At 37.9% G+C, this 26,848-nt stretch overlaps 2 protein-coding genes across 2 annotated transcripts in view; one reads left to right on the forward strand and one right to left on the reverse strand.

The window, feature by feature from the left end:
- mcf2a (MCF.2 cell line derived transforming sequence a) overlaps window positions 1-19,027 on the forward strand; it is a 34,096-nt gene extending 15,069 nt beyond the window's left edge. The window contains exons 14-30 of the mRNA XM_059346039.1: window positions 1,723-1,799; window positions 3,032-3,117; window positions 3,230-3,296; window positions 3,472-3,587; window positions 5,185-5,254; window positions 5,359-5,451; window positions 5,714-5,806; window positions 6,819-6,944; window positions 7,049-7,270; window positions 8,578-8,670; window positions 10,499-10,577; window positions 11,074-11,137; window positions 12,441-12,541; window positions 12,951-13,063; window positions 15,205-15,317; window positions 16,542-16,645; window positions 16,750-19,027. Of these exons, the coding sequence (XP_059202022.1) occupies window positions 1,723-1,799; window positions 3,032-3,117; window positions 3,230-3,296; window positions 3,472-3,587; window positions 5,185-5,254; window positions 5,359-5,451; window positions 5,714-5,806; window positions 6,819-6,944; window positions 7,049-7,270; window positions 8,578-8,670; window positions 10,499-10,577; window positions 11,074-11,137; window positions 12,441-12,541; window positions 12,951-13,063; window positions 15,205-15,317; window positions 16,542-16,645; window positions 16,750-16,790 (1,658 nt within the window). The 3' untranslated portion in view covers window positions 16,791-19,027. The remainder of the gene's footprint in view (window positions 1-1,722; window positions 1,800-3,031; window positions 3,118-3,229; window positions 3,297-3,471; window positions 3,588-5,184; window positions 5,255-5,358; window positions 5,452-5,713; window positions 5,807-6,818; window positions 6,945-7,048; window positions 7,271-8,577; window positions 8,671-10,498; window positions 10,578-11,073; window positions 11,138-12,440; window positions 12,542-12,950; window positions 13,064-15,204; window positions 15,318-16,541; window positions 16,646-16,749) is intronic.
- Window positions 19,028-19,356: 329 nt separating this feature from the next.
- Window positions 19,357-26,458, reverse strand: f9a (coagulation factor IXa). The gene is made up of 8 exons (XM_059346040.1): window positions 26,008-26,458; window positions 25,599-25,780; window positions 25,485-25,509; window positions 23,903-24,016; window positions 21,860-21,994; window positions 21,484-21,767; window positions 21,223-21,346; window positions 19,357-20,405 (listed from the first exon to the last, which is right to left on the reverse strand). Exons 1-8 carry the CDS (start codon window positions 26,114-26,116, stop codon window positions 19,807-19,809), a joined length of 1,572 nt encoding a protein of 523 aa, XP_059202023.1. The 5' UTR covers window positions 26,117-26,458; the 3' UTR covers window positions 19,357-19,806.
- Between the last annotated feature and the right edge of the window lie 390 nt (window positions 26,459-26,848).

The raw sequence follows: 26,848 nt of genomic DNA on the forward strand, positions 1-26,848 counted from the left end.
ATAAGTGCCAGTGGGCACAAGAACATACAACATAACATAAACATAAACATAACATAACATAACGAGGGGAGGATTGTGCATTAAGTAAAACAGCAGAGTCAACATAAGCACATCATACATAAAAATATAAGGATGCTGCTTGGACTCTTGAAGTCTTAATCATCACATCTATTGTACATTTTTACCATTAATGCAATTGCGCCAAATACACAATTAATTAATACCCACAGCAATCAATGTTTGCATCGGCTATAACAGCAATACAGAAATATCTGTATCTGTTAAAAAAGATCAAAATTATCAGACTATCCCTGAAGAATATTTACAGAAGAAATGTCTACATAATTACATTGAAAAAAATTGTGTGACACACCAGGAGACCAACAAATATGACAATCGGATTGTTTGTTTTCAAATTTGGTGATTATGGAGTAAAAAACACAGGAGTTCATAAAAAACCAAGCATTTTTTCAAGGAGCATATTCAAAGTCAAGCATATTTCTATTGAATTAAGCATTTTCTAATCTTTAAATACTTTGTATGAAGCCTGCAGTTGAATAAACAGCTTTTATCTTTAGTTAGCTGCCCTAGTTTCCAGCATATACAGTAGGCCTTCTACAAATAAGCTAACTACCTGCCCCTACCTGTGCTTCCCAGGCCTGGTATGGGGTCTTGTCTCAGCTCTTATGGCCTTGCATTAATCCCTCCCCCCCTTGCATCTTTCCTTTAGGCACCCTGGTTAAATTAACACATCACAGAGTCCCACTGAGTAGGCCTAAGGTGTTTCTGAATGGGCTTTGGGGTTAGAAGGCTACCTTTACAAACAGGCTGGACCCAGGGTAGAGGGTATAATTAGTCCGCTGGGAGACACCTGACTGCTCTATTAGTCAGAATACCTGCTATAGAACCATATGTGGTTCATGTACATTAAAGAAGCTTTCATCTCCCTTTGTGTCTCAAGGGAGGTTGCACAAAGCTAACCATATACAGTACAGTGGAACCCAATTAATACTGTGTGTGTTATCTGGTGTGTTTCTCTTTTTATTTCAATGTATCTATTGTGCCACTGAGTGATATCCGTCCACTGAGTATAAATCCACATCGGCTGTCCATTCATGTCTTTAAGGTTTTGTTCTCTGCAATATGAAGCCGTACTAATGAGAAAAAGAACAAGAAAGAGAATGAAAGTGATTATGAAGCTCCCCGTGACACGAGGGACTGCAGCCATTTAAAAAGAAGAGATAAAGGGAAAAGTGGTTCGCTTTGATCGATTGGATCCGTTACATGCATGCGTGCACGTATATAAGCGTATGGACAGATGTGCATGCATGCCACTGATGAATGTAACATGGCACATGCAAGGGCACAACACTCAGCTGAGCTTGGACTATCATGTAAGGACTCAGCTGCTAGGATCAAAAGGACACTGCCTTCAGATCTTTACATACCCATTAGCATTGATTCCCTCAAATGTCGATCATTTCTGATTCATGTTTTTTATAGTTCTTGAGGAATTAAAAAGGTCACAGGCAGGGCGAGCAAATCCCTTTGAGGCCATTGTGTTTGGTCATAAAAAAAACCAATTGTTCTTGATTTAGTGTGGGTGCTTGATTTACTCCTCACCGTGACTAATCAGATCATATGGTGATATACTGTATGTGAATTACTCCTATAAACTTTGACGAGCTGCTGCTGCTGCATCTGATTATCTCTCTCTTACAGGTGATGGTTTGAAGTTCACATTCGACATCTCTCTGCCCGGGAAGAGAGCCTCCCGAAAGAGCCCCAACCAGAGAAAAGTAAGGAAAATAAAAGCTTTTTTGTTTGTTTGTTTTATTTGTTAATTTTGTCCACATTCCTGTTTATTATCTCATCTTTTTTTATCCACCTCATACTCTTTGGTCCAATATATCTTGTCAGTTGTTGGGAAATAGGATTGAGGAAACCTCTAAAATTAATTTATCTGACTCCAACACAAAATCCTCACCTATTTCTCCACGCCGATCATTTGATGGGGAAAGGATGAGCAGGAGACGTCCCAGTTCTCAGTTTAACTTCACTTTATTACAATATGTCAAGAAATGTGCAGTAACAGAGTCTCTGGGTTCAATCTACATTTCCCTGACAACACATAGGCTGGTCAGTTCGTGAAGGCTGGACCCAGTCTATTTTCCCTGAACCCATTTTATAGCCTAGCAGAGGTCAACCTACTAAAAAATGTAGGTTGATCTCTTCCAGAAGTGCCTCCTTTTGATCCGCTGATTTGTCAGTTTTTTCAATACGTGGACACGTCATGTCACCAAGCAGAGATGTCATGTATCTCACTGCTTAGCACATCATTTCCGTGGCCTGACCTGCAACAAACCTTCAAATCACCAACTCCTGCCTTGATACAACCTGCAGAGATATTACTGGAGACACAGATTTTGCAATATCCATATAAAATACAGTACAGGCCAAAAGTTTGGACACACACTTTCTCATTCAATGCGTTTTCTTTATTTTCATGCCTATTTACATGGTAGATTCTCACTGAAGGCATCAAAACTATGAATGAACACATATGGAATTATGTACTTAACAAAAAAGTGTGAAATAACTGAAAACATGTCTTGTATTTTAGATTCCTCAAAGTAGCAAACCTTTGCTTACTAGAATATAAGACATGTTTTCAGTTATTTCACACTTTTTTGTTAAGTACATAATTCCACATGTGTTCATTAATAGTTTTGATGAATCTACAATGTAAATAGTCATGAAAATAAAGGAAACGCATTGAATGAGAAGGTGTGTCCAAACTTTTGGCCTGTACTGTATATCTTTTTTGTGATATTAGAATCTTACTCTAAATAGGGCAGAGAAAGTTTAAGCAGATGGAGTAAATGTATTTAGTTTAACCATAGTTTATACACACATAGATAGTGACTTACGTCCACAGAGACAGACACACAGATTATTCTAACACAGTATAGTAACATTTCCTTTAAATCCCAGCGAAAGAGTCAGTGTTGTTGATCTGTTGTGTGTCCAGATAGAGGTGATCCACGACTACCAGGAGAGCCGGAGCTGCGTGTCCTACAGTCTGGATGGGGAGGACAGCCCAGATCTCTTGAAGCGGTGAGGAGGAGGCATCTGCCCTTGATACTGTTTACTTTGTGATTCTCTTTGTTCAGTCCTGATGATGCCCCCTGGCCCTCTCTCTGTCTACTCCTCTGTGTTTGTGTCACAGGCATGTGATGAGGGAACTCATAGAAACAGAGAGAATATATGTGGAAGAGCTGCTGTCAGTTCTGCTGGTGAGAAAACACCTTTATCCCTCTTGTTTCATGTTACACAAAGTAGAAACACTGAATGATGTTTGTACTGTATGTTTGTTGTCGGTTAAATGCATCCTGGTAATACTGCATATGCACAAACATTATTCCAATAAACTTTCCTTCATTTATGTTTTGCTGCGATTAAATGTTGCAGGGTTACAGGGCTGAGATGGATAACTCGGCTCTGTCAGGGCTCCTGCCTCCCATCCTGCGGAGCAAGAGAGACATCCTCTTTGGAAACATGCCTGAGATCTACAATTTTCACAGCAGGCAAGTGATCACACCACACATAGACCTGTTTGAAGTACAAACACATGTATGTTAATGATGCAAAAGTGTCAAAACTCGAAGAAAAAAAGAGTTAAATGTAAGCTGACTGTTCGCTATATATGCATTCAGGGATCAGTTAGTGTGTAGTTTACCATATTTGGTAAAGTGATTTTTTTTATTTTACTTTGAAATGTTTGCAATGTGACATCTAAGATTACAGATGAAGATCTTTAAGTGTGTTTACGCCAATTTAAACAGAAAACTGGTGCCTTGTTAACACAAACTATGCTTAAGGTTGGCACAGCAAGATGTTTTTGTTTGTTGGCTTTACGAGAGGAAGTGTTTGTGACTACCTTTGGCTGAACTACAACTAGAGTATCAAATTTCATCTCTTTCTGCCAACTGAATTGTGCCATTAGAAAGCTCACCTTCAGTGGTGGAAAAAGTATTCAGATCCTTTACTTAAGTAAAAGTACTAATACCACCCTGGTAAATTACTCCACTACAAGTAAAAGTTCTGCATCCAAATCTTACTGAAGTAAAAGTAGAAAAGCTCATTTAATTACTTAATATACTGTTAAAAGATTTAATTAAAAAAATGTTTAATCACTTTACATAGATCATACATATTATGTTAAATCTCGACCTGAAAAGTAACTAAAGCTGCCAGCTAAATCCTAGAGTAAAAAGTACAATATTTGCCTAAAAATGTAGTGGAGTAGAAGTAAAAAGTTACATAAAATGGAAATACTCAAGTAAAGTACAAGTACCTCAAAATTGTACTTAAGTACAGTACTTGAGTAAATGTACTTAGTTATATTCCACCACTGCTCACCTTATCATTGGGGTTCCCTGTTGAGTTTTAGACTTTAAGTAGAGTTGTGCAGGCCTGTCAATGCTGGTACATTATCCACTGATCTACAGGTGGTGGTTACATGCAGCAATGTGCCAGCAAAGGAAGGAGAAAAAGAAGACTGCAAGCTAGTAAAAACATGGTTATAAACAATGCTGAAAATCAGCTTTGCTTGTGTTTTATGAGGAAGGAAATGCACTTGACATGTTTGTTAGACCTCAAGGATAAACAGAATGTGCTCTTGGTGGGTAACACCGAATGAGAACACAATTTTTATTTGTTTACAAGAAACATCACAGGGGAGCTTTAATAGTGGAAATATACACAGTGGAGCTTTTTAGTGTTGGTGTTTCTGCTCCAGTGTAGCCCCAGACTTCCTCTTGAGGTCTGTGGCTCATTTTGTTGACATTTTGGAGCTAAATACACCATGGTAGCTGGAAATAAATGTGTGTTACTAAAAGAGATGAATTAATAGATAGAGTGGTTTCTGTAGCATGGTCTTATGTACTGCCCAGCTCTTTTGGGGAAAGGAAACAGCATAAAGCAAATAGATTTGTTAAGTATTTATTTAATAGATTGGTCGTACAGATCACAATAAAGGGACTGTTCATACATGGCAAACACTGGAAAGGATTAGTGTCTGTCCTAACAGCCAGTTATTGTATTCAGGCTGATGCATGTGTGGGTTACTACAGGTTAAGATGGATAAGTAATTCTTGGCATTTGACCTTTCTGAAAATCCAGGGTTTTTCTCCAGGACCTGGAAGGATGCCTGGAGGCTCCTGAAAGTGTGGGAGCTTGTTTTCTGGAGCGGGTGAGATGATACATTTTGTTATATTGTCTAGCGTCTTTGTATTTTAATTTTGTGCATAATTTCTTTCCATATTTTAAACAAATGTGTCTCTCCTCTCTCCACAGAAAGAGAGTTTCCAAATGTATGAATGCTACTGTCAGAATAAGCCGCGCTCCGAGGCGCTATGGAGACAATTCTCTGACTGCAGCTTCTTTCAGGTCAGTTTTGCCATTATTTTTTACTTTCACACAGCAATTTTTTTTTGATTCATTTACTGTTTTGGTGTCATGTAAGATAGTTTTACAACATTTCAAATGTTGGCTTGGCTTCATATAAAAATGTGTAATTTTTCTGCTTTAAACTGAGTATTACCTCAAAGTGAGAACAAATATTCTTTCAGATTTAGTTACATTAAAAAGCTGCAATCTGTCATTAACAAACTTTACGACCATTGTGCTTGAATCTGTCTTCCTTGTGAAGGAGTGTCAAAAAAAGCTGGAGCACAAACTGGGTTTGGATTCATACCTGTTAAAACCAGTCCAACGCCTCACCAAATACCAGCTGCTGCTTAAGGTTAGAAAAAGGTTGACGTCCTACCACAAACCATTGTTCTAAGAAATTAGCCTCAAATGTTTAGTTTACTGTATACAGTTTTAACCATCAGAAAATACAGCAAATAATATCTTTAGTGTATACCAAATACTTGATTCTCCTCTTAGGCCTCACTGTATCATTAAACACCAATACCACAAAAAAAAGGCAAATTTCCAGCACGTGTGTTTGATAGTTGTAGATAATGTAGCACTTGATTCTGATTCCCTCCTTTACCTCTAATGCAGGGTTGTCAAACTCTGGCCCGTGGGCCAAATTTGGCCCGCAGTGTAATTTTATTTGGCCCGCGAGGCAATACCAAATTATTATCTTATTATTGTACTATAAAAGCTGACCCGCCGGTATTATTCGGCGCATTTACCGCTAATACTACAAATCCCACAAATCCCACAATGCCCTGCTGTTGTTTTGGCGCGTAAATCAGGACAGGACCCAGAAACGCGCTCCTCTGTGACAGTCGTCATAGCAACCTCAAGCTAGATCTGTCTCCGAGCTACGCCTTCCCAAAAATGGCGAAAAGAAAGGCAGAATTTATTAACGTGTTGAAAAAGTTTATTTTGATATTTAAATCAGAAGGATGCAAATATAAAAGAGGCATACGATTTTTATTTAATTTTTATTTAATAAATTAATGAAGTTTTTTATTTGAAATTTGATTTTGCATGTCTGCACTATTTAGTTATATATTGTATGTTTATAAGCGTTGCTGGTTCCATATTTAATGTTAAAGCAAAACATGTTTGGTATATATTAAAAGGTTTATTTGTTCAATGTTGGCCCGCGATTTTATTCAAGTTTTAAATTATGGCCCATTGTGTTTTTGAGTTTGACACCCCTGCTCTAATGTATGATATAAGGTTTTACCACTAGAGTGTGCTGTTGTGTAGCTCTTGTGTTCATGTGTCGTTTTGCATGAATTAGTATGTGCAATGTGTGTTTTCCTACATGTCTGTTCTTTTGTTTGTGTTTTCAGGAGCTTCTGAAATACAGTACAGATTGCGAGGGGACTTCAGAACTGCAGGGGGCGCTAGCAGCAATGCTGGACCTGCTCAAATCAGTCAATGACTCCATGCATCAGATCGCCATCACAGGATACGAGGTGAACAGTCAAAATGCATCTCAATTTAATGTTCTCCAATGAACATTTATACAGATTATATACTTTACAACAAACACATAAATTCCTCCTTTGATTATATGCAGGGAGACATTTTTGAACTGGGCCGCGTGTTGATGCAGGGATCCTTCAGCGTGTGGATCAGCCATAAAAAGGGCCCCACACGCATGAAGGAGATGGCTCGCTTCAAGCCGATGCAGAGGCACCTCTTCTTGTATGAGAGAGCTTTGCTCTTCTGCAAGCGCAGGGAGGAGCACGGAGACGGCTGCGACAAGACCCCCTCGTACAGCTTCAAGCACTGTCTCAAGGTAGTCTGGGTCTTTGTTTGTGTGCGTCTTTGGTTACAATAAGAGGTGGAATAATACCAAAACATTTTCCTCAAAAAGTACAGTACTTGAGTATATTCCATCTCATGCTACTTTATCGTTATTCTTTTTTTTTTAATTTTATTTATTTTTATCCCATTTTTAATTTATTTTATCTTATTGCATCTTACTGATCTATTGTTTACTACATCTCTTTGTATTGTGTTATGTATTTATTGTTTGTGCAGCACTTTGGAAACCTTGTGTTTGCTAAAATTGTGCTATATAAATAAAGGGGATTGGATTGGATTGGATTCTCCACTACATATTGGAGGCAAATATTGCACTTTTTACTCCGTTACATTAATTTGACAGCTTTAGTTTCTTTGCAGATTTAGATTATTAACACAAAATATGAATCTACTAATAAAATAATGATGTATTATTATACATTAAGCTACCAAGCATTATATTAAGTAATTAAAATTAGCTCTAACTTTACCAGCCACAACTTTAAATTGATTTATAAATTAAATAATCACCAATTAAGGTCTACTAATTTAATGTATATACTTTTGAAATGCACCATTTTACATGATCAGTATTTTTATTTTTATCACTTTAAATATATTTTGATCCCAATACTTTTAAGAGTTTGAGTGCAGAACTTTTACTTGCAACACGTTTATTTTTTATATTTATTTATATTTTTCTTTACATTCATACGCTAAGGTATTCCTAATTTTACTTAACTTTAGTATTTTTCTACTTGGAGACTATTTTGCCAGGTATTTCTGTCTATGTGACGTAACTTTAGCTAATAACATTATTTCCTCTGCTTTATGTGCAGCAGGATTCTCCACTCTTTGAACAGCATTTTTCTTTAGGAAAAAGTATCTTGGTATGGGATTTCTTTTTCTTTTGGCTGGTTATAATTTAAGCAATGGAGTGAAATATCTTCTGGAGACGCCTAGTTGATGTCATTGTCTGTGTTGTTACTTTTTAACAAGTGTCATTTGCCCAGCTGGCCACAGAACCTGGTGTATTCCTGTAAGACTTCTTTTGTTGTAAGTGTTGATGTGCGGAGGGCGTCGCAGCAGGTGTCACACCAACAGCTGCCGCTGCTGCTCTTGATTTATTATTGAGGATCTGGGAAGGAAGCAGTCACACAGCGGAGGTGTGTGTGAGTGTTTGTGTTCTGACAGGACAGATGTGTTACATGATGTAAGTCTGGTATATGACGTGCTGTTTGTGCTGCTCGTCCTAATGCTGTGTGTGTGTAGCTGTAAACAGTGTATGTCTCTTGGCAGATGACTGCTGTGGGGATCACAGAGAACGTCAAGGGAGATGTGAAGAAGTTTGAGATCTGGTACAGTGGCAGGGAGGAAGTGTATGTGGTTCAGGTAAGGAGTGGATGCATGCACTTTCAGTAGTTTAAAGGCGCTATGTGGAATTTTCAGGAATAGTCTTCGTTAGGGGTGTGCCATATCGTATTGTTCACGATAATATCGGTATATTTTTTTTATGGTTAAAAAAAATGCATATCATGATATTGGCAATGTTCTTACTTCTTGATGTAGTGGTTAAAGTTGTTTTAATCATAAAAAGCTACTTACTCCCTGTCGCTAAACACAAGCAACTTTCAAAATAAGAGCACAGTGTGTTAAGAGAATCCACCACAGAATTTACAAGAAGACTGTCAAAATAAGATGCCTTAAATGAAACATACAAGAACCTTTATTCTCCTTTACAAAATTTCATTAAAATATGCCCCCAGAACCCCTAAATTTTGTTTAGGGGTTATTTTTATTATTTGCTCATACTCAAGAGTCAAGAGTAATTTTTTTTGTATTTGGCAACTGTTGAGATTTGCACTTCAAACTACGTTTTAGATTTTTTATTATTTATACAGACTTAAAAAAAAAATCATATTTTCTATGTCTTTTAAAGTATTTCCTAATATCGTCAAGAATATCGTTACCACAAAAATAGCCTGAAATATCATGATATTCTTTTAGGGCCATATCGCCCACCCCTAATCTTCGTTATTGATGGCAATGGTGGCCAAACTGCAGTCAGCATCCTGTTGCACTCGCACTCCTGGGCTTAGGTTACAGTTAGCTAGTCGGCAGCCGCAACCTTGCAGCATTCCTGGCTAATAAAAAGCAATAGTTAGTTATACACCTCTACTTTGTACCGTTACATCATTTATTGTTGTTTAAAATCAACATAGTTTGTCATAATACAGAAGTTCGTATCATGGATCATCTTAGCTTGTAAAGTAATTTGGCAAGATAGCCAAATAACGTATCTATTAGCATAGTATTTTGCTAGCGATAACATTTAGCAAGCAGCAAGCTAAGGGAATAAACCTTTATGAGGAAATTTAAGTGAATATATGCAGGTTTGGGGTTGTTAGTCAAATTGACCAAAATAGTCAGATTACATGAAACTTGAAAAAATTAATTATTGCCTTAATCCGACTATAACTGGACAACTGAAGTGCAGATAAACGTGTTAGTCCGACTAATGTCAGAGTTCTCCAACTCCGATTAAGACACCCTGATAATGCGATTGGAAAAGGATTTTTGCTGGTTTGTATGACAAGACAACGCATGTGCGCATTTTCCACATGCTCCACCCCCTTGCTGGCGTATGACCCCGGAACAAAAACATCCAAGAAAGCCGGTCACAGTAGCGGGTCAGTATCGACGGCACAAATTGTCGATCCGAAGACAGGACTGTTGTAGCCCTCCAACAGCATCCGGCGTTAATGTCTACCCCTCAAAGTCAACGTCCATCTTGTTGTTCTTGTTTTTCGAAAATGCCAGTTTCCCGCCTTTCTCCACTTGTTTATTATGACGTAATAGATCAACCGGAAGGGGGCTGTATTAACCTGCTAAAATGAAGCATATCGCCACATAGTGTTGAGGAGGACGACACGTTCCCATCAGTTATTCGATTTTCTCAGTTGCATGTAAACTGAGACAAGGACAGAAGTCCAATAAGATGCCAAAATTAAATTTTAAGCATAGCTCGATTAATTTGTGCATGTAAACGCACTGAATGTGTGGGCTCTGGGAAAATTCTGATGGATATTTTATACTATAGACAAATTCATTGTATAAACTGTACACAGTAAATAGCCAAGCAGAAGAAATGGCAACATTGTAGCTAAAATATAAAATGTTGACACTGACCATCTGTTGTAATGAATCTGTTGTCTCTCAGGCTCCGACACTGGAGGTGAAGATGGCCTGGCTCAATGAGCTACGGAGAATCCTGACCAACCAGCAGAAGCTGCTTAGAGGTCTGTGTACAGCTGAAGTTAATGAGGGATGGATAATCTAAAAGCAAGGTCCACTTCTTTTCATTTGAGCTTCGAACTGCATCTCATGACCACAGAGAACATGAGATGTCGTTGAAAGCTCTGAAACTTGTTAGTGGATATTTTTGCTTTGATTCTCTTCATTATTTTCAGTAGTAGACTGATAGTCCTAACTGCCACATTGACTACATTTCTCTTCACAATCTGCACATGTTCATGTTGCACAAGGAGAACAAACAAATATGTGCAACATATATGGTAAACATACGATCATTCATTAAACTTTTTATATAGGGCTGAGACAAAACTCCTGCTGTACAACTACTGTACAGCAATGTGAAGCTGGGATTGCTGGGCTGATCTGTGTCACTAATGAATAGTGAATGTACATGCTCCAAATGAAAGTGAATATTTAAATTTAAACTAAACTGAAAACCTGCACTGTAAATAAAATGCATGACCTCCTCTCTTCTCTCAGATGAAGCATATCAACATGGCCAAATGGTTGGACACATGCAGCTCTCCCCTCCACTCTCTGAGAGGTCAGTGTGTGCTGGTTGTTTACTGATGCTGTATTTACACTCGTGTGTTTGGTGCATGGCTGTAGGCTATAGTTGCACAAACATACAAACACACACAGGCATATGCAAAACACACACATGCAGTCACAGCACTTCTATCTGCATTTGCTGAGTTTTCATATCAGATCACAGCTTGAGTGAATGTGATATCATTCCACGTTGCCCTGGTAGAAGCTTTGTGTGTTAGTGGTGTGTGAGAACGGGCCCAGGCCCCACTCTGTCCACTGCTGTCTGGTTGCCTATCCCCACTCCTCCCATCCCCCACCTGCAGGGGCATGCGGCCGTCCAGAGGGGTCCCCAGGGGCTGTCTGCCGGGGCTGGACTTTGTCTCGCTGTCGGCTGACGTGTTTCTGTGCCTGCGTTCCCGGAGCCCCCGTCCCCGAAGCCCCCGGCAACGGCCCCGGCCGCGCCCCCGTCACCGCCCCCAGCGCCACTGACCTGCCCTAACGCTCAGTGGTAAACTCAGTCTGGCTCGGCTCACCTTGCCCTGGCATGACCCACCTGGCCCTGCTTGTGGGCCAAAAACCCAGGGCTGCTGTGTTTGCATACTGATCGTCACCTGCACCTCCTTTTTATAACCTCCATCCTGGTTCATAACTGACCCCCCACAATCCCTCCCCGCGTTGAAAGGCCTGTGTCTTAGCAGCTCCCCCCATGACATTTTAAACATGGTACAGAAAAAAAATGGTGTCTGTTGATCTTACTTCTGCATCTCAGATTTGCTATTTTGCATGTAATACAAAGGGCAAAGAAAAGAAGAGTTTGGTTTTCATTCCATGGGTTTTTCTAATTTCTTCATGACCGCTGATTTCTAAGATGGGGCTCGTTTTTTGAGATCTAATTTAACTATTGTGGAATTTGCTTTCCAAGAACCATTCTGACTCAGCATCTAATAATAGAGTGACTAAATCTCTAAATTTGGATCTTGATAAATCGAGGCCAGATCTTTGCTTGTGTTTTTGACACTTGCAAACCCTCACATCAGTGAGTCTGTGAGTCCTTCTTCCCACTTGTACAGAGAAGCTTGCACATGGCTGATCTGTGCTCTGTGTTGCAGTTTGGCTGGTGCCTGAATGGCTGTGTGAGAAACAACAGGACAGAGTTGTTCCTTGTCACTGATCTGGGGCCAGCGATACTGTTGGAGGCGTGGATGAGATTCAGGAAGTGACAGCTGACTCTAGATTGTGTGGCTGAGGATAACGTCTATCCTGAGCGTGTCTGATGACTGTGTTAAACATTTAGTGATGTTGTGTTGTTCCCCCAGCAAGCAGCAGAGGGCGTCAGTGAGCTCAGAGGACACAGAGTCGGGGAGGAGCAGTCCAGACCCCCAGCCTCACTCCCCTAGACACCAGCACAACCGCAGGAGTGAGTAAATCTTCTCCACGCACATTTATGCCACAATCAAGTAGATACTTAGTAACTAAATCACAGAAAATGTCATGGGAATTGATGCAAATCATATTTGCTTTGCACAGTATTGAACTGCTATGGCTGATTTTTCTTCATAAGCCCTAACTGATGTAGATACTTTTCCCCCCTTCAGCAGTTCAGGTGTACTCTGACATGAAGAACCAGGTACATCGAGGAATTTGGGGGAAAAAGACTCAACTACTGAGATTAGCTTTTGATTCTACGTTCTTGTTAATTTGCCAGTAAGTGACAAAGGGATCTTTATGAAGTTGATATAGTTACTAAGTATCTACATGGTGCCTTTAGGGTTTAGTGTTTAACAGATGCATTCACCAGTACTGTAACAGTGCTGTGTGTCTCACAGGTTGGCCCGGAGCTCACCACTCGGTAGACATCTGCGAGGGTCTGGAGGAGTGGTCTGGAGGTCGGGACGCTTTCCACCCATCTGACACAGAGGAGGAGTTTATGGTGCAGCTGGTGAGTCCAGCAGTGTTTGAAGAAGTACTCAGATCTTTTACTTAAAGGAGCAGTATGTGGGATTTAGCAGGATCTATTGGCAGACATGTAATATAATTATCCTCGCTATGCTTTCATTAGTTTAAAAGCCCCAGAATTGTTTTTCGTGACCTGAGAATGAGCCCTTGATATTTACAGGGAGTAGCACCATCTGTTTGCACAGTGGTCCAAACCAAGTTCTGGCTCTAGAGAGGGCCTTTTGTGTTTTTTAGGCCATTGTAGATTCTACCAGTGGTGGAAAAAGTATTCAGATCCCTTACTTAAGTAAAATCACTAATACCACACTGTGAAATTACTCCAATACAAGTAAAAGTCCTGCTTACTGGAGTAAAAGTACAAAAGTATCAGCATTAAAATGTACTTAAAATATCACAAGTTAAAATAGTTGTTATGCAGAATGCCCCCATTCAGATTGTTTTTTTACATTCCAAATTATATTATTCATATTATTGGTTATGCATTTATACAAGCAGTGTTTTTTCTCAAGATAGGGCTCATTTAAACAACTTAATATACTGTTATGAGGTTTAATAAAAAAAATGTTTAATCACTTTCAATTGATCATGTTTTTTATGTTAAATCTTTACATGAAAAGTATCTTAAGCTGACAGCTTAATACCGGTAGTTGTCTTAAAATGTAGTGGAGTAGAAGTATAAAGTTACATAAAATGGAAATACCCAAGTTAAGTAAGTTAAGTACACATACCTTAAAATTGTACTTAAGTACAGTACTTGAGTAAATGTACTTAGTTACTTTCCACCACTGAGTTCTACTATGAGTTTGGAAATGACCACTAGATGGCAATGTTAAAGTATAATAGTAGGATCTTCTTGTTTCGTATATCAGTATCTTCTCTTAAAGCAGTAGTTCTCAACCTTTTTGAGTCGAGACCCCCAATTAAAATGCATGTTGTCCGAGACCCCCGCTCACTGAACAGAATCTCACACGCACAATTCAGATAACCCAAAAAAGAAACAAAATGACCAAAAAAAGACACAAGATGACTAAAAAAAGACACACAATGACCAAAAAAGACACAACTTGACCAAAAAACACTCAAAATGACTAAAAAAGACTCAAAATGACCAAAAAAGGAAACAAAATGACCAGAAGAGACACAAATTGACCACAAAATGGTAAAAAAAAAGACACAAAATGACCAAAAAAGACATAAAATGACCAAAAAAAAGAGAAACAAAATGACCAAAAAAAAAAAGACACAAAATTACCAAAAAAGGACACAAAATTACCAAAACAGACACAAAATTACCAAAAAAAGACACAAAATTACCAAAAGAAGACATTTAATGACCATAAAGACTAAACACATGAACACTTTAACACAGTGGAGACAGAGCTGACTTCCAAAATGATTTGGCGACCCCCAGAAATCATCTCGCGACCCCAATTGGTCTGGACCCCAAGGTTAAGAATAGCTGTCTTAAAGTACAAAAAATGTCGGAAAAGGTGGGCCATCGGATCAAGAGGGGTGAAACTGCTGCTGAGCCCTGTCATATCTAACTTTATACTTTGTAAGGTCAGGTCACATTTTATTACCAAACAAACTTCTGCATCCAAGTTCTTCCAAGAATGCTTCTTTTCTCTGTTTTCATGGGACATTTGACATTGATAAACAGGCAAAAACATGAGACATGTTCTTTCATTTCATTACGATTTGTCAAATTATGCTTCTGTGTCTCCACACCTAGATTTTTGTTGGTCACTTCTGTATATTTCTCAGTTGTTGTGTCCATATAGTACCTCAAAGTCTGTCAGGACAGCTAACTCAAGTCTACAGAAGGTTCACAAGTTTAATTTAAGAAACAGCATTTGCTGTCTTGGATCCAAACCTTGGATTGTTATTATTATGTTATCTCTTCCCGCCAGGTTGTCCAATTTAAATGAAATACTTAAGACACCCTTCACTTTTTGAACTTCTTGTTTTATGTTATTTGTGTTTTAGTTCTATTTTGATATTTTGTGCTTGATTACTTTTATTATGAAGCACTTTGTACCTTTAGCTTTGAAAAGTTCCCCATCAAGTCTTAACTATATAAATAAATCCTCACTTTGTTCTTGACAGTTTTCCTGTCTGTGTTAGTCTCCAGGACGATACAGGGCTTTGGCTGACTGTCTTCAAAATGGGCCAGACAGCATCACTATCAAATGTGGAGACGTCATCCAACTGCAGTGTGAAGACAACAAGGGACGCTGGTGAGTTTTCAGCCCGTCAGTAGTCATGTTTCCATCAACACATTTCCTGTGCATTTTGAAGATTTGCATGAGAAAACTTTTCTGTTCAGGGAGGCATTTTTAGGTTGTCCCTAGATGTTTTTATTTTTTCTCTGCATAATGAACTTTATTACTCGTGTCTTTTTTTATGTACTGCTGATTTTAATGAGTTTTCTCTTTCTTGTTTCTGGTGTGTGCTTTACAAATAAAATTTATTATTATTATTATTATTATTATTATTATTATTATTATTATTATTAAAAGCTTGAAATGCGATAAAACTTTTTCAAGCACTAAACGGGAGATGGAAACACTTTTTCTGAATAAATTCTGACGTAGCGAACATTTAACTCACATGACTGATACAGCTGTTTACACTGACATGAAATAACAACTATAAGTTGCCCAATTTAATCCAATTCCGAATAGCAGCTTTTTTGTTGTTGTTGTTGCAATCTCTTCTTCTTCTACTGTTTACTGATGGATCAGCCTACAGCAACACATTACACTGCCATCTTCTGACCAAAGTATGTTTTGTAGCAGCTTTGTTTATTTGCTCTAAAGCAGTTGATGGAAATGTCCCTTATTTGCATTTTCTTTAATGCAACATTTCAAAATTTGCTTAGACTTTAATGGAAATATGGCTAATAATAATAATAATAATTCATTTATTTATCATTATTTTTATTATTATCATTATTTATCATTATCATTTATAGGCGCCTTTCAGGACTCTCAAGGTCACCTTACAATAAACAATTAAAAACAAAACAATAATAATAAAACAGCAATGGCAGCAATAATAAACAACAATGAAACAATTACAAATTAGAACAATAAAGACAACAATGACAGTAATAATAAACATCACTGAAACAGTACAGAGAAAAATTGTGATTTAAAAATTATGAATATATTAGGGATAGGCTAGTCTAAACAGGTGTGTTTTGAGATGTGACTTGAAAGTTGACAGTGTTGTTTGAGAGCGGATGTACTGAGGGACTTTGCCTAATGAGGCTTAGTGATGAGAAAAACTATCCCACATGTGAAAGGATAATATATAGCAGAAGCAGCTGTATAAGGGGTGTTTTTTTAAATGTTTTTTTAATGTTTGACACTGAAACCCTGCTTAGCTCAAAGCAAATGTAAATCCAGACCTAGTAACAAAGTTTAGTCATCGATCTATAATTGTTCTCCATCCTTCAGGCTGGTGAAAAACCTGTGTCGGCGACAGGAGGGCTTCATAGCAGCAGCCAGCCTGCAGCTGATTCTTCTAGACAGCAGTCAAGGACACTCCTCCAGACTCGGGGGTAAAGACAAGACACTGGCTTCCAAGATGACAATAATAATATGTTGAGTCACATTATTTCTTTACTTTCATATTCCTTTTAATAGTCTGTATATTTTCTTGTAGACCCTGGGAACCTGAAGGTGAGGAAGCTCAGCTCCCCGTAGAGAAGAAAGCACAGAATCTAATATTTACGTGTGGATGATGAGCGGACAGAAGGAACAGGTTGAGCCATAGCTGTCTCATAACTGACCAGCCACCCACTCCTCGCTCCCCGGTGATGTCTTCTTTCTCTTGCACAGTTCAATCATTAAAAGGACAAATATGGGAATCTGGAGACTGGATTTTTCTCTCAAAATGACTGACAATCCACTGGGTTGGTGTTTTCTGACGGTGAAGTTGGGCTGTGGCACCAGCGCAAAGGCTCAGGAACTGTTTAGCTCTCTTGGACAATCAGCAGCTGATTAGGACCCGGATTGTTTTTTTGTTTTCTTCCTTTTTTTTAATCGGTAAGGAGGATCTTCCATCTGTAATAATTATAACGTCAGGATGTGATGTCGCTGCTGCAGCAGTTGGTCATTTCCCAATCTGTGGACTGTGAAGCATTTTTCAACCCTCCCTCATTCCAGCTAGTATTCCAGATTCAAGTATCTCCGAGTGTGTTTGTCTCCGTGTGTGCTGGATGGATGGTAGCCCAGGACTTGCCTGAAACATTTCTTAAAGCAGAGACTTTTGTACATATACGGTATCATTTTTAACACATATTGGACCTCAGCATTTCATCTTTGTGTAGTTAGTTGTCCATTGAATTACATCATTGTATTTTTCTTACATTTCATTCCTTAAAGGCACTGTAAAGTCTATGAATGCCAAAATGTGCCATGCCATAATGCCTTTTTTATTCCTGCTCTTTTGGAGTCTCCTGTACTGTTTGCAAAATCAAACACTCTGTTATTGCTTTAACCTGACCTCACAAATATTCAACAGGCACTTTAATAAGGTGGACAAAAAAAATCCACCTACTGTCTACTGAATGAGTGCTTTTCTTGCCGCTTTACCTCTCACTGTGTATTTGCTCTTATTCATGCTGTTATTTCCTTTGTTTATTCTTGAATGTATGATGTGTTAGAGATGCGGGGGGAGATATACCCCCTGCATGCAGACAGCAGTCGACATGTCAGTGGTGGTAATGTAAGACACGAGCGGACATGATGGAGATGGATGGCAGCGTATTCCTGTGTGTGCTGCAGAGCACGACGTAGAGAAGGTAGAGCGAGGCAGAGTAGAAAACAGAGAGAGAGGGAGATGATGCTCCATGTAGCTCTTCATCACGGAGGCAGATTGTTTCCTCCTCAGCATTACAGCTCAGTTAATCTTGGGTTCCCCATTAAAAGGGATCATACAGCCAACATGAAATATACCCTCTGTGTCGAACGCTTAATTAAATATTGATTGCAGACTTATATGAATTTACCACATCAAATCGAGGCCTCAGTCGGAGGGCTGCCTTTGATTCGCTGTGTTTGATATGGAAATGAGTCTAGAAAGCAGCAGGGGCTGATCCGCACTACACATTTCCTATGTTGTTAATTTATTTATTTTGCTGTCATGTTGTTCCTTCATATTGTGAGGTATCTGTGCAGCTCTGAATTAAATAACATCTCCATATAGTTACAGGAGCAACGTTTGTCTGCACATAAAATAAACATTTTAATTCCTTTTTAGCTTATATGACAAAAAACTTTTTTTTTTTTAATGTAACTGTAATCCAAAATGCTGCAGATTTTGCACAGATTTTCCAGGTTGGAAAACAAAAAGAAAAACCTGCTTGAAATTTTTCAGTATCCTGATGAGCCAAGTAGCCTGAGTGAGCTTGTTGCTGAATGTTTCTTTGAGATGAAAATGCATGGCAACTGAACAATAAGCAGGTTTGTATTGTTAGACGGTCACTGTTCTAAACTGGCTTGTTTTTGTACAGCTTCAGTTCTGTAAAAAATAAACTATTTATTGCAATAATTGTTTTGGTAATTGAAATAATACAAGACTTGTTTTAACATGGTGAAATGTTTGTCTAAAAAACTAAGGCTGCTTTTTTTTTTTTTTTTTTTTACATGTACCCTGATTTATTTCATTATTTCTGTATTTTGGTTTTAATGAAAGCCAACTTTGGAAATAAAGTTGTGCAGACTTTTCTCTTTTTGTCTAATATTATCTGAAGCTTGGATCCTTTTTGTTCCTCTGCTACTGAATACTGAATACCACCTCTTGTAAAACATTTATTTACCAGCAGATGGGAGTGATGTCATTGTAAACAGTCAGTGCATTGTAGGTATGACATGAATTTAATGTTATGCATTTCAATAATCAATCCATGAAAGTGAATTCAAAACATTTTATACATACTCGTATATCTTTTTCTTATATAACTGTGCTTCAAGGATGTAGATTATTTCTATAGTTAATTAGTATGGTGGCATTTAATAGCAATTCAGTCAATGTAAGTTACACATTTTTAGTTACAGTTAGTGATGGGACGGACTGTGCCGAGGCTTCGGAGCGTGTCAATACATTTTAATTTTATGAAGCGCGTAACGAGGCTTGTTTCTTTAAGGGCGAGTGACGTCATTGATAATGTTTGAAGCCTCACTGGTTCAGGGAATGGTTTGAGTGTTGGCGTGATTTATGAACAGTATATTAAGAAGCGCAATGGATCCCCGCAAAATTGAGTCCAAGCACAGTGGCAAAATGATTGTTTAATAAAAATGAATAAAATCAACATTATCACCCCAGTATTCATAGGCACAATCACTGACTCATCTTTAGAAAACACTGCAACAGTTTTAACATAAACATGTCATGTCCTATTGGATTTATTCAAACATTGACTGAAATCATACTGACACGTTTTGACTTTTACCATTACCCATAAATGAATCAAAAACAGACTGAATGAATGAATGAACCACACAAAATTAAATTAAATTGTTCTTGGCAGTGACACTATTGCAAGACAGCCAAGAGGCCATCACAAATAGTTGAAATGACAAAGGTTTTGACCAGCAGGGGGTTTGTGAGCACATGAAGCCTCAGAAATGAACCTTTTTTTTTGAACCAATTGGATCAAAAGCTTCAAGGCTTCGTGGGGCTTTATCTGGCCATCACTAGTTATATATTACAGTATATTTAATTTTCCGGGCCAGGCTCTTCCACATCTAATGTCAGCCTGTGCTTAGTTTTTCCCATGACATAGGTTATCCAGCTGTAATAAAGGGACACACGCGTGTACACACCATATTTCCCCTTCTTTGCACATTCATCCCCCCAGCTCACAATGCCTGTCAGGAACCAGGTGTCGTCATCAATACTGTTCGTGTGAGGACCTCCACTGTCCCCCTGACAGGCATCTTTGAACTCATCATAGTAACCTGCGCAGAACATGTAGGGAGTGATCCTGGAGCTGCTGCTGCGCTTACACTCTGTCCGATCTGTGAAGGGAACATCCACCTGCTGCAGATTGTCCGCCGTGAAGCCAAGAAAGCGTGTCCGGCCCCAGCCGCTGACCGTAGCTGGGGAAGACCTCTTCACCAGGGCCTCAGTGAAAGCCATGGGCCCTATACAGATGGGTCGGACTGTTCTGGAGAAGTTGATGGGGGTTTGGAGGCACAGCAGGGCGATGTCGTGGTTGTATAGGCTTATGCTGCTGTTGTAGCGTGGGTGCAGGTGCTGCTCCAACACCTCATAATCCTGCTCAGTGCCCTCGTGGATGTAGACATTATGCTCCCCTGCAGATAGAGATATTACAGATATCACTCATGTAGATTTTCTCAACAATAAAACACAATACAGAATACAGAAATAAGGGATATTTTAAAACAGCTTGTTGATCAATTATCAAAATTGTCGACTTATGTATCCACAAGTTAATTGACTAATTGTCGCGTTATTACACACCATGAGCTGCAGCATGGAGTATTATGATAGTTGTTTTTTTTTAAAAACATTTTTGATTGCATACTATACTATATAGTTATATAAAAATATGAAGAAAAAAACACCACCATATTATAGTATGTCAAATAAAAGTGTAAATGTAAAACAAACAAAAAAAGCCATGGTATAGTATGTTGTAAAATGCAGACTATTAGAATTTGTCCAAAAATGCAAAAAAAAAAAAGCCTTAGGATAGCACCTTGAGCACCACCCCGTGGTAATAGTATAGTATGACCATAAATATATAAAAAACACCATAGTATAGTATGTCCAATGCCTAAAAACGCTTTAGAATAGCATGCTGATCATGGTGATAGTATAGTATCTTCAAAATTATCATAGAAACCAAACCAAAAATTAAAAAAAAGCCATAGAATAGTATGTTGTTAAATGCTGAAGTTTGTCAAAAAATGCAACAAAAAAAAAAGGCTTAGAATAGCACGTTGATCATGGAAATAGTATAGTATGTCCAACATTATCAAGAAAACACCATATTGAAGTATGTATAAAAAAAAATCAATTGATTGACCAATCATTTAAGCTCAATTTTGCAGAACAATATTACATAAGGCCTTAACAGAGGTGACAGTCTGTGGCAGTGAACCTTACCTACTCTGACAAAGAACGAGCCTTGTACCTCCACCAGGCAGTGAGCAGCAGTGATGACCCACCGCTCGCTGAGAATAGTACCCCCACAGAATAGCCGACCACTGCGACGCCCTATCAAGGCTGCCTGAATAAAAGAGGAGCAGAAGAGCTGTGAATAGCTACAAGAAAGTGAACATAGTGCAGCTGCTGTTTCCTCACCCTTGTGTATTTCCAGTTATAAAACCTGATATGAATCAAAAAATGTGTACTTTCATACAATACCTGCCATGGGATCTCTCCTGGATTTACCACCCGACCGCCTACAATACGTTTAAAAGGCCGACGTGGCTCATCAATGGACTCATCGTCATAAATGTCTGTGAAAGAGGCATTTGTGGTAGGAAAAGGTGTAGAGGTACTGGCTGGAGTCGAGGAAGGGAAAGCAGTCGTGGTGTTGTAGGTCAGTGAAGTGTCGTTCTGCATGCTTGCATTCCGGCGGTCGAACAGAGACCTGGTGATTACTGAACTCACCTCAGTCAAAGCAGTTCTGCCACATGGAAATTCAACTGGTGATGTGAGAAAAGAGGAGTCACAGTGTTAAATGTAGGAGTCATTATCATGATATTTAGCAGAGAATTCATTCTAAATACACTGATACCTTCTGGTTCACAGTCAACTCCATCCTCCATCAGAACGTATCCGCTCGCACAGGAGCATGTTGCTCCGAAGGTTCCCGCTGAATTACAGAAGTGCATGCACTCTCCATTGTTCACGTCACACCTTTTCTCTATAACTAGGGAGATAAAACACACATTAATCAAATAAAGCCCATCATTTAATTACATATACATAATAACATCTCATAACAAAACGTCATAGTATGTCGTCAAAATTTCATGAAAAAAGTCATAGTATGGTATGATGTCATAATTTCATTTAAAAAAGTTACGGTATGGTATGTTGTAAAAAAAACTTAAAAAGTCATAATGTAGTATGTCGTCAAAATGTATTTTTAAAAAGTCATAGTATAGTATGATGTCATAATTTCATTAAAAAATGTCAAAGTATAGCATGCCGTCAAAATTTCATGAAAAAAGTCATAGTATGATATGTCTTCATAATTTCATTTAAAAAAAGTCATAGTATAGTATGATGTCATAATTTCATTTAAAAAAGTCATAGTATAGTATGATGTCATAATTTCATTAAAAAAAAGTTACGGTATGGTATGTTGTAAAAAAAAACTTAAAAAGTCATAATATAGTATGTCGTCAAAATGTATTTTAAAAAGTCATAGTATAGTATGATGTCACAATGTCATTAAAAAATGTCAAAGTATAGCATGTCGTCAAAATGTCATAGAAAAAGGTCATAGTATGCTGCCCTACAAAGCCCAACTGCAGTAACTACATTTTTGGTCGTGGTTGTAACTAAAAATGAACTCCTTGATGTCTGTTTTAGCTTTAGATTTCAATTTTGCTTTATTTCAGAGAAATAATGATATAAAAATTGCAGTAACTGTAAAACTACTCTGTAACTCACCAAACCAAAGCAGACAGCAGTAATTGCACCTACCACAGTCTGCTTTGGATAAATATACAAATTTATACATAAAACCAAAGCAAACTGCAGTAAGTTCACTTACCGCAGTCTGATACATTGTAGCGTTGTATTTCTTAATTGTGATGAATAGTGAAGACAAGAATAAAATACATTATAAGTTTATTTGAAAGGGAAATTGTTATCTAGATAGTGATTAAGTAAAAAAATAAGATAAAATTATATTATGACTAAAATATAACATTACTTTATAGTATTAAGTCTAAAATACACAATAATTTGAATAGAGTTGTTAAACACTTTTAAATACACTTCTAACAAAATCAATTTGAAAATGTTTTATCCATTGAAAACTATGTATAAAAGCTGAAAGAAGACAACAACATTATAGTTACTGTACTGTGCTTTACAACCTTTTACAGCAATGCAGGAGCAGTTACAGTTACAGTAAATACATCTTTGGGGTCAAAGGTCAAATAAATAGTCATGATTTTTGAGTGTAAAAACTACATCATCAATACATGTAGAAATAAGTGTCATATCACTGACCTACCTATGACCCATTTGGCTGGCCAGTTAAAAAAGGTTAAAAAACTTTAACCCTTTACGTAGTTACTGCAGTTAGGCTTTATAGGGCAGTATAGTATGTCGTCAACATTTCATAGAAAAGTCATAATATATCATTAATCATAATTTCATGAAAAAAGTCATAGTATGACGTCATAATTTCATTTAAAAAAACAACGTCATAGCATAGTATGAAATCAAAATTTCATGACAAAAGTCAAAACAGTGCTGTAGAATAGAATGGTGATAATGGTAATATCAGTATGCATGTTGAAAATGCTACATTTAAAATTATTTATAGTCACCATTCATCGTGGGGGCACTTCAGCTGCTGTGAAAATGTTCAAAAAAACAAACAATCTAATTTTGGGACCTAAAACCAGACTGATGCTGCCAGCAGTAATTTGATTCAGAGACACAAGAAGGGAAAAACAGGCGTCTGGCTATTTTTCCCTCTGAGACTGAGATCTGATCAGATCTGATCTAATATTATCAGAATGTTTGGCTCATATAACATAAAAATCTAATTTCTTTTGATCACATTTTCAAATCGAGCAACAGGACTTTGACTAACCAATTTCACAGTTCAAGCCGGTGAACCCGGGCGGACATGAGCAGGTGTAGTAGCCGAGGTGGTCTTTGCATGTTCCCTGGTTCAGACATGGGCCTGGCTCACACTGGTTGCCATCTGAAAAAAATGCAGACAGTGCAGTGGTCATCCACCGACCGGAAGGTTGGTGGTTCGATCCCTGACCATGGCAGCCTACGTGTCAAAGTATCTTTGGACAAGATACTGAACCCCAAATGGCTCCTGATGCTGCCTTCATCAGTGTGTGAATGTCAACATGATCTCACAGGAATCCGTGAAATAGCCACGGATTTGCTTAACTCAAAATCCGTGAAATAGCCACGGATTCACTCAAATTTCCATGAAACTGACACGGATTTCGCTACAATGCAAGTTAATATCATATCATATCATATCCCGTGGCTATTCCAACATACAAAGTGATTATGTACATTCACTGAGTGAATATTTAGAAAATAAAACATATATTTCTCGCTAGAAATGTGATCAAAATCCATTTTTATGCAGAAACTAAGTCAAAATATTGAGAGAACTGTCAGCCATGTTTTTTGTTCTGACCGCCGGGACCTTGAAAGTCACGTGACTTGGAACAAATCAATAGGAAAAAATATTAACTTGCATTGTAGCGAAATCCGTGTCAGTTTCACGGAGATTTGAGTGAATCCGTGGCTATTCCACGGATTTTGAGTTAAGCGAATCCGTGGCTATTCCACGGATTTTGAGTTAAGCGAATCCGTGGCTATTTCACGGATTTCTGTGAGACCAGGTTCGTGAATGTATTCCCAATGGTGGCAGGTGGCAAGGTTGTAGGATAGCCACCAGTATGAATGTGTGCGTGAATGAGTGAATGAGTGAATGAGTGCAGTCTGTAGTGTAAAGCGCTTTCGTTTCGTTTCGTATCTGTTTATTTCGGTCAATACATGTCATCAAAACAAACCAGAAAAAAAACATTGATCAAAGTAAACAACATGTAAACAGAGAGAGAAAATTGATAATAGACATTTGGACCGAAAAGGCGTAGGCTGAAGCATAGCTTATTACGCCTTATTACCCTGTTACAACTCAAGTAAATTTAAAAATTAGAAATGTACAATGTACATGTTATTTATCAACAAAAGAAATAAGCAGTCACAAAAGAGAGAAAAGAAAGAAGCTTATCACTCATTACTCTAACTTATATAAATTAATCATCCTATTTTTAAGTAATTTTTTGAATAAGTTAATGGTATTGCAAGTTTTCAAGTCTTTCTCTAATTTGTTCCATAAATTAATAGCTGTTACCGTGGTGCATCGTGATTTGGTATTGGTTCTGGTTTTGGATAAAAGCGCTATATATAAGTGCAGTCCATTTACCATTTACCATTTACAATACCTCTGATTACCTCATTTTGGATCGTACTTTTATAAAGCAATGTTTGCTCAGTGTAAAAGTAGAAAGAGAAACTCCTTTACATGGAATTATGTCCATAAAAATACAGTTCTGCATTACAAGATGAAGAAAATCTCAGTCTGAGAGAATATTTGGACAACAAGAACAATAGACAAACATTATTAAAACCATTCTTACCTACATATCCTGTCCAGAACTCCATCTAAAACACAGAGGAAAATCTCTGGTGAGTGCACCCAGCAAAAAAACAAGAATAGATATAAAATAAAAAGAAGATAAATAAATACCCACTGTCTTTTTGTCATCCTCAAAGAACTCCCTGGCCTCTTCAAGGTCACATTTTTCCTCTATACACTCTCTCTCCAAGTTCCCCTCCAGCCACTCCTCAAACACACCAGTGTTGGCGCGTTTGTGTCTCCGTAGAACGCTGTCAGCGGTCTTACTGGACAGGAAAACCGGGCCGAAGGCTGGAGCTGGAGCCACAGTGAAGAAAGAGAAAGCTAAGTAGTTTAAAGTACCTATTCATGTCACATGCCACAACAACATAATATAGAGATATTGTTTTCTGTGTAAATAAAGCAAATAAAGAGGATGATCTTCTGAGTGGCACATGTATGGACAACACTCTAAAACTGTAATAAAGTCAGAGAGTCAGAGAGAAGCTTATAAGCATCATAAAGACATAAAAAACATAAAATACCTCCATATCCCAGCTGAAAGTCTAAAAGCAGCAAATATAACACAGATAAAGAAACTAGTGCCATTCCAAACAGCTTTAGGATCCTGACAACAAACACACACTGGACCATCACTCCAAAGTGCAGAGCTCTGTTTACACATGTACACTCACAATGTGTTCTGTCCTGAAACTCCAGTGTGTCAACATCCAGAGTTTTGCTTTGTTTATTTGTATATGAGCAGTGGGGATATGAGAACAGAGGACCTGTTAAATTCAAATGTAGATAACTCCTGGGTTTTCTTTTTCACTGTGAGAACAGGACTCACAGAAGAGACCCACTGAGTTTAGTGAAGGTCTGTCTGTTCCTATTCAACTCAGGCCTGTTTTCATGCTTAGCTTTAACAATTATATTCAGCTAAGCTAACCAATGATGTTATCTTCCATGAAAAAAAGAAAAAGCTGGAGTGACAAAAGCAGCCATAATAATATTAATAGCCAAATACATTAATTATTTCTGGTTATTTATCAAAGCTGGATTGCCTATTTATATAAATAACTCAAGTTTATATAATTTTAAAGCCTTTCAAACCATTATGATCAACAAGTGTGATATGAAAAAGAAAATGTTGCCTTATTGCTGTATTTAAGTATATTGTTACAATATTGTAATTGAACAACTTTACAACACACTACGTGCTGTGCAGAATTAATCATATCTTAATATTTCTCTTTTTCCTTCTTTAAATTCTCACTTTACATGTAATATAGATGTAGATAGAGTTATTTGGTTTTGTGTTTTTTTTTTTGTGTTCAGTGTTTTTTTCCCATTCATCACTTGAAGTGCTGAATATGTGATTCTGTG

The sequence above is a fragment of the Centropristis striata genome, chromosome 12 (assembly GCF_030273125.1).
Source record: "Centropristis striata isolate RG_2023a ecotype Rhode Island chromosome 12, C.striata_1.0, whole genome shotgun sequence".
Classification (NCBI taxonomy): Eukaryota; Metazoa; Chordata; class Actinopteri; order Perciformes; family Serranidae; genus Centropristis; species Centropristis striata.

What these genes read in the sequence shown, in the direction of transcription:
- f9a (XM_059346040.1), bottom strand. Translation starts at nt 26,116, where the DNA reads ATGGTCCAGTGTGTGTTTGTTGTCAGGATCCTAAAGCTGTTTGGAATG. An exon ending in CTTTCAGCTGGGATATGGAG is followed by an intron (nt 25,781 to 26,007) that starts GTATTTTATGTT and finishes CTGTGGCTCCAG; the next exon opens with CTCCAGCCTTCGGCCCGGTT. An exon ending in CGGCTTGAACTGTGAAATTG is followed by an intron (nt 21,995 to 23,902) that starts GTTAGTCAAAGT and finishes TTATCTCCCTAG; the next exon opens with TTATAGAGAAAAGGTGTGAC.